Raw genomic sequence first — 8,211 nt, 5'->3', positions numbered from 1 at the left:
CCAGTATGGATGACACCTGACTCCTACACTTGTAGTCCTCCATCTAATGCTACATTTTCTATGCACTTGTTTACACACCTATGATTGATTGTCTTTGTGTGATGTGTGTGATATAAAGTGCTCTGACTGGGTGGCGGCGGTGCTATAAAACTAAATGCATCTGAGAAAGAGCGTGGTGCAACAGTTTCAAAGTCGACAGCTATGGGTGGTACGCCCCAACCGGCTCTTTTCTTCAGCCTGATATTTCAACCCCATTCAATGCAGGTCAGTGGGGGTGCTGCAGGGATTATGCCCAAGAACAGACCTATGCGCAGGAAACATGCCACCCCAGTTTAGACCTGGCCAGATGCAAATCAGTCTTGACCCTGTGCCTCATGGGAACAGTCCAGCCCGAACTGCCAAGCCAGGTCCTCCCTGGACCGGAAACAAGCATCCTAGGACCGGTTTCGGGGTTTCACCCCCCTTCAGCCAGGATAGCTTGATTCCAGTGGCGCAGTGAGCCCGGGACCTACGTCTAGGCATACCCGGCGCACTTAGGGCGAGAAAGCAAAAGACACACAATTGATGGATGGAATGCAGAACAAATCAAAACATTCTCCCCCAGTCAAGAGATCTGGGTTAAATCCATCATTCTTTTGCTCACCATGCCACCCCAGTTTAGACCTGGCCATATGCAAATCAGGGTGCAGGGTCAAGACTGATTTGCATATGGCTGGGTCCAAACAGAGATGTTATGGTGAGAAAAAAAACGATGGATTTAGGCCCAGATCTCTGTAATGGGGTGAATGTATGAAATTGTTCTGCATTCTGTACATCAATAGTTCTTTTTGCATTTGTCACCCCGAGTGGGACGGGTATGCTCATACGTGAGCCCTGTGCTCTCAATCCCACTGGAATCAAGCTATCCTGGCTGAAGAGGGGTGAATCCCCGAAACCGGTCCTAGGATGCTTGTTTCCAGTCCAGGGAGGACCTGGCCTGGCAGTTCGGGATGTACTGTTCCCATTGGGTGCAGGGTCAAGACTGATTTGCATATGGCTGGGTCCAAACTGAAATGGCATGGTGAGCAAAAAAACGATGGATTTAGGCCCAGATCTCTGTACTGCGGTGAATGTATGACATTGTTCTGCATTCTGTCCATCAATAGTTCTTTTTGCATTTGTCACCCCGAGTAGGATGGGTATCCTCAGACGTGAGTCCCGTGCTCTCCATGCCACTGGAATTAAGCTATCTTGGCTGAAGATGGGTGAAACCCCGAAACCGGTCCTAGGATGCTTGTTTCCAGTCCAGGGAGGACCTGGCCTGGCAGTTCGGGCTGGACTGTTCCCATTGGGTGCAGGGTCAAGACTGATTTGTATATGGCTGGGTCCAAACTGAAATGGCATGGTGAGCAACAAAACAATGTATTTAGGCCCATTTATTTTAGTATTTCCTAGCTTATAGCAACACTTAAAGCACCAATACTCACCCTTCCGCCATACCAGGAACGCAAACCATTACAAAAGCAACATAAATCATGCAAACTTTCTATCACAACACATTCTATCATTAATATGCGTACCTCAGTTAGTCATTAGAATTATTTGCCAAGCACTTTAGCATTTAGTCCCTCGTGTAATTCGTGTTTATCAAGGTGTAATATTGGTTAGTATTAACACTCCAAACAGTTAATACAGGTTAATTTTTAGAAAGTTACACAATTAGTATTTTATCATGCAAAATAGAGAAGGTATACAAAATTTTTGTTTTACCTGCTCCACCAACACCACTGACCGGGTTAAGACGGGCAGATTGATTTCTGAAGCCTGCAGAATAGAACAGAGAACGAGACAGGGATGTCTGTTGTCGCCCCTGTTGTTTACCCTGGCCATGGAACCGATGGCGGCCAGGCCTCGCACAGGCCAATATTATCAAGTGCTAGAGGTGACCGGACAAATCCACCATATTGCTCTATAGGCAGATGACTTATTGTTATTCCTTGCTGATGCGGGAGAAGCGCTCAGAGGAGCTAAGGAACTTCTACACAGTCTGGGACGAAAAGCGGGCCTGAGAGTGAACTGGGCAAAGTCATGCCTTTTTCCTGTCAGAGCAGATAGGGTGGGTCCACGGGAGACGGAAGATGTGAAGTGGGAGAATCACTGCTTGACGTATTTGGGCACCCAGATATATCACACTCGGGGAGATTTATTGGAAGGAGACGTGGCGAGAGCCCTGAGAGGAGTTAAGAGTAGTTTTGATTTCTGGGGGACCCTGCCTTTGTCAGTGGCGGGTAGAGTTGCCCTCCTGAAGATGGTTACGCTGCCGAGGCTATTGTATTACTACGCACTGTTGCCGGTTTGGATTCCGGCGCGAATGTTTAACCAACTTAAATCATTGGTGACCACGTTTATATGGGGGACCGATAGGCGGAAAGTAGCACTTACCACCCTTATGAGACCAAGAGCAGAGGGAGGACTAGCTGTCCCAGATTTTGAAAATTATGATCTAGCAGCACAATTACAGTGGCTCACAAAGAGGGTTGCAGGTAAACTTGGAGGGACAGGAGATCAGAGCCCCTAGCCTAGGACTGTTCTCGCGAGTAGTACTGACACTCCCTATATAGGAACGTGATATCCTCACCAAACTGAAAACAGCACGTAAGTGTTGGAATAGGATCCTGTGACGATCCAAAATTAAATACCCCTATGCACCAGAGATCCCACTGGTGATGTGTGAAGTGCTACCTCGTGGAGGTGACTGGCGCAGACTGGAAAACTGGAGAGAACTAGGACTATCCGCGATAGGGGACCTATATGAAGAGGGCAACCTGATCCCTTTTAACGATCTCCGGGAATAATAGGAAGTACCTGGAGGAGATTTCTTTATACATACAGCCCTTACGGCAGCAATACAGAAACACTGGAGGGAGAGACTCACAGAACCGCAGACTTTGACAGGGTGACAATATCTGTTTACTGCGGCTGGCACCTTTAAGGCAGTCACGTGCTTTTATAGTTGACTTACATATGAAACACTCTATCCTCTGAATAAGATACATCAGCAATGAGAGGATGATCTGGGCAAACCTATAGCGAATAAGGTATGGGGAGAGTTGGTGGGAAGAGCATGGAAAAGTACTAGGAATGCAAGATTTCAATTAGTAAATTTTTATGTGTTGCACAGGGCTTACCTTACCCCTGGCAAGATTAACAAATATTTTAATACGCAAACAGCGACCTGCCCATGCTGCAACATGATAGGAGCAGAATTTATACACATGGTTTGGAGTTGCCCAAGCTTAGGGGAGTTTTGGGAGGAGGTAACCGCGGTTCTGGTGGATGTAACTGACAAAGAGGTAGCAACTACTCCCGGGTATTGCCTCTTACACTGGTTCCCCCACACGACCAGAAATAAAGTGACAAGTAAGTTCCAAGATCTTGGCCTGGTATTGGCCAAAAGAGATATTACCGGTCACTGGAAATCGAGAGGTGGTCCTAACATACTGCCAGATTGCAAATAGCTAAGAAGACGGGAAGTGAAAAGACGCTGGAGACCGCTAGAGCATGGGCAGCGTTAGTAGAATAGCTAGAATACTCGGAGAATGAGAGAGATGAGGACCCAGTAGAGGGGGCCCCTAAGGACGAAGGTTGAACCCCATACCCTAGACTCTGCTAAATGGCGGGTAAAGAAGATGACATGCAGCCATTGTATCCCCTACAATTGACAAGACGCTAGTATTGATCCATAATAGTAGTTATTTGACCCAAGAGTAGGATATCCCCAAATCGGTTAGGTAGGGGTTTAGACATATGTGGCACGCCTGGGAGGGAAGTTAGGGTGGGAATAGTTGGCGTTAGTTTACAGTTTATTATAATGCGCAATGGACATATGGTTTAAAAGAAGCGATTCTGTTGCACTGCTTCCAAATTCGTTTGTAGCACCTTTTATGGGATACGGGATACGGGGATGTTGGATTATTGTAAAGATGTACTAGATTACAGCTGATATATATCTGGAGTACACAATAGATCCCAATTTCAATAAAGAAAAAAAAGAGCCTAACCTCCCTCCCCTTGCTAAAAAGCAGTATTATTATATATTAGAAGATCTCTGGGCTTTGTCAGCAGACCCCATACCTTAGCCTATAGATGGTAGATCTACCTCATAGGTGCTCTGTCGTCCTTCTCCCTCAAAAGGTCCCTCTCCCAGTGTGTGCTACCTATTTGTGTATTCTAATAAAACCAAAGTACGTTGTCCCAGACAACAGCTGCATCTCTATGTTTTGTCTAAGGCCTGGCCAGAACAAAATAACAAGGGCCATTCTTGTTCGACCTTGCTCACAATGGTCAGTCAAAATCTCAGGAACATGCAGAGAGTGAACACACTGATGAGTTCTCATGTGAAAACAGCCATTGAAGTTATTGCAAAATAAAGTCGTGTAGTAATGTGCGCAAAGCAGCAGGCACGCTGCAGCGTGCTCATGCTAGCTTAGTGACAGGGGGAATGATTTCCCCCAATGTATTTTTCAAAGTCTCCCTCATTCCAATCTTGGGTGTTTATGGGGTAAAGAGTGTGTAATCATCATCATTGCCCAGTTACTTCACGTGGACGGTCGCAGTACTTCTGGTGAAAAAACTGTTCACAATTCTGACTCTATCACCAGGCCAGCACTGCTTGGAGACCACTGATAGAACGTTAAAGACAGAGAGTATATTACGTATCTCTACTATGTTTATGCCGTCACAATGGCCGCGAGCCTCTCCTAGCCCGCGCGAACGCTGCTGAAGGTAGGCATTCACCCTATCCAAGATGGCGCCCTAGCGATGAGCGTCGTCGTTCAGGGCAGCTGCACCGCGGATGGGGCGGCGCCATGTAAATAAGGAAAGCCGGTTGACTGTTAGGGAGGACAGCAGCAGTCAGATCCCGGACGTCGCTGCTGTCATGAGGGCCGTGCCCACCTGGATAGACAAGGTCCATGACCGGGACAAACAGGAACAGTGGTAAGTGATGCTCGGTCTCGGTGTGAGCGAGCACGAAGCGCCGGAGGGATCCCTGGGTAGCAACGGCCGTAACCAAGGTAAACTCCCGTCGTGCCTGGAGCAACCAGTGATGTGGAGCTCGTAAAAACGGCCATAGATTCTGGCTAGGCTTGCTAGCTTTTCAAATGAAAAATACTAGGACTATGTTGTTGTTTTAAGTTTGCAAAGCTCTGGATGTGACAGTAAATCGGATTGTAACTTAAACCCGTAGATAGTCATTCATTGTCTGTCTTTGTTTACTCTCATTATTAGGCATGGATCATTAACGCGGCTCCAGAACACATTTAAAACTGCTTTCTGGTTAGATTTGATGTTTGAAGTATGTACAGATAAAGGCTAAATATACCGGGTATACATGATTTTGTTTATTTTTGTAGCAGCCGAAACATCAGAATACCCGTGGTGCCAGTAGAAAATCGGTCAGATAGCTGTTTTATTTCTAGCTGAACCTTCAAGCTGGGGTTCACCCTGCTTTGGGAGGATAGGGGTGGCCAACCTATAAGGCTTTGGAGTTAACCTGGGGGTAAAGCCGGAGCACGGCCAGGCACAGTGATGACGATAGCTTAGTGCAGTTTTCCTTTATTCGTTTTGACATAAAGTACGTTTGATTTGTACAGTGCTCCTGTGTAACTAACAACCCCCTCCCAAGTGGCGAGTTGTCCTCCCCCACTTCATACGTGTCCATCTTACGGTTCAAATCACACCACTGACAACGTGCTTTGGTGCCTTAAAAGGTTGCAGTTTATTTAACGTAACATGGTTATACATTTTGCAAATTCATGGTCATTTCAATGGTCTTTTAGAACATCCATGTTAACACACTTAATTGTCTTTACAATTATCTCTGTACATTCTTGGTCATTATGTGGTCTCAGCCAACTAAATTTCTAGGGAGGGGGGACCACCTGTCTGGGCCTCTGATTTCTAGGTTTAGGCTTAGAGCTACCGACTTGGTGGGTGTCCGTCAGGACCTGCCCGTGCTGCAAGTGCCATCCCGCTTGCCCTGGACCCCTTCTTGGGCCCTCCCTGTTCCTACGGGTCCCTGCCGAGTGGCATCCCAAGGTCCCCTGTGTGAGCGTCTACTCTCTCCTGCCTGAGGGTGAGTCCTTACATCTCACTCCCTAGGTACCCCTGCCGTGAGGCATCCCAAGGGCCCTGCAAGAGCATCACATCTACTCTTTCTATGGCGGTATGCTGTCCATGGCTCCCTCAGTGCCCCTGCCTTGAGACATCCCATGGACACTGTGTGAGCCTTCCATCTACCGCTGGTAATCTATCTCTTTTTCTACCTTTCTTGGTTTCCTTCTGCCACGCTACCTACGATTTCACGATCAGAGGGAGCTCCTCCTGCTACCCCCTTTGTCTTGTTATTCAAAACCCATCTGTTCTAGTACTCCTAGAATGTTCAGTAGGAACATGCCCATCCCCACCCAGGTCTGGTGCACCCCCTCCTCCAAATGATAGCCTGGGGACCTCAAATTTATGAAACTGTGTCTTACGAAACCCCAGCCATTGGCCCTACATATCTTTGCCATGGTGATATTGAGTTTTCGTCTGGATTTTTCCACTGCCTCCAGATCCATGGCCCTTCTCCAGGCTCTCCGCACTATTATTTCAGAAAAGATTACTTCAGCTGGGCAGATCAGTCGTGCCATAGCTGTTAGGCCTTCCAGCATATTTTCTAGGAGGCCCCTCCTTCCCAATGCTGCCAGGTCGTTACTTCCTTGGTGGACCACCACCGCATCTGGTCTGCCACCTTGCCCCATTGCTTCCTGCACCGCAAGGAGCAGTTGGTCCCATTTCATTCTTGAACGCCCCAGCCAAACTATGTTGGTGTCCCGCAGCCATATACAGCCAAATTCACGTCTGGCCTCTGCCCAGCGTTGCGCCCACTTCACGTAGGAATGACCCACTTCACGTAGGAATGACACAAGATCCATACCATCTTGCGTTGCTCGGTTGGACATAGATGGCGGTGGGGGAGGGAGAAACCAGACTCAGTACATCGCAGGGTGTATGTAACGTTTAAACGCGCTGGATGCCCAGCGTCCTACCAATTCCTTCTATCTTCTGCGAGGGGAAGGGTTTGTGTAATTCTCAGGCCTTGTGCCCCTTCTTATACCCCCTCGCTGCTCACCAGCTCGTCCCCGGATTGGGGGGGGGGCGTAGTTTGCCCTGGGGTGACCAACCCTGGTCGCCCCATTTCGTGGGCTATGTAAATGGGCGGGGCCGCCGGGCGGCGTTTGTTCTGGGCTCCCATTGGGTCTGGCTTTGCCTTCCCAGGCTCCAAATTGTTGCCCCAAGCAGGAATTACATTAAACTACACACTTATAGCAAAGTGAAGATATACAGACCCAAAAACATTTCCACTTAAGAGTGGTGCAGTTGGTCTCATAGGTTGCTGCGCCATAACATTTTTGTGGGCGAGAGTGAGGAGCTGCTCATTGGCTCGTTATGAATCAATACATTTTCTTGTATAGCATCAGTTCTGTAAATTGGAAAAAATACTGTAAAAACTGACAGATTAAATAGTTTGGAGTGGCAGCAGAAAAGGGGTTGCTTAGACCCTTTTTGAGAGGAGGGATGAGGCTACTGGACCACATATGCAAAAATCGTATTGTGGTGTTCCACTTTGTGACCACAGAATTAGGTTTTTCATGGTCTTCTCAAACTTCATAAGTACTGGGTTGAGTGTATGCTGGACTGCGTTAAATAATTACTCTCCATCCCCTTGATTGTGATATAGAGCTACTTGGCCATAGCCATGGTAGCTGGGGTTACTTACCTCTGATATTAAAGTGTCCGTCCTGCTATGGCTTTGTAAACTAGGCTAAGTACAGCCCCTTTCACACTTGACTCAGTGGTAGTGATGGCGAGCAGTCACAGGCTTCTCAGGAAGGGTAGTGTGGGGGTACGACAAGCTCAGCTCTCATCGGTCACCCAACAGCGTGATGAATTGATTGTCCATCCCAACACTTATCTTTATAAAAGTAAAGTATTTTAATTAAGGCTCCCGGTTTTCCATTTAAATAGATTTTTACATATAAATATAGGCGGAAAACCTTTTTTTCAAAGGTTCAACTGTAATTGTTACAGAATTATGTATCGCAGGTCAGAAGCTATGTCTTGTCTTTATTACAGGAGACTTCCTAAGTTGCCTGCAATAAGGAAATTAGAGACAGTCTTTTATACTAG

The 8,211-nt window shown here is 47.2% G+C and overlaps 1 protein-coding gene across 1 annotated transcript in view; it reads left to right on the top strand.

Moving 5' to 3' along the window:
• The first annotated feature begins 4,805 nt into the window (after positions 1 to 4,805).
• Positions 4,806 to 8,211, top strand: part of IFT122 (intraflagellar transport 122) — a 453,095-nt gene continuing 449,689 nt past the window's right edge. Inside the window, exon 1 of the mRNA XM_085624471.1 lies at positions 4,806 to 4,977. Coding sequence (XP_085480597.1) covers positions 4,835 to 4,977 — 143 coding nt within the window. The 5' untranslated portion in view covers positions 4,806 to 4,834. The remainder of the gene's footprint in view (positions 4,978 to 8,211) is intronic.

The sequence above is a fragment of the Triturus cristatus genome, chromosome 9 (assembly GCF_964204655.1).
Source record: "Triturus cristatus chromosome 9, aTriCri1.1, whole genome shotgun sequence".
Taxonomy (NCBI): Eukaryota; Metazoa; Chordata; class Amphibia; order Caudata; family Salamandridae; genus Triturus; species Triturus cristatus.
The sequence above is the reverse complement of the archived record's forward strand: the minus strand, read 5'-3'. Positions and strand labels throughout refer to the sequence as shown.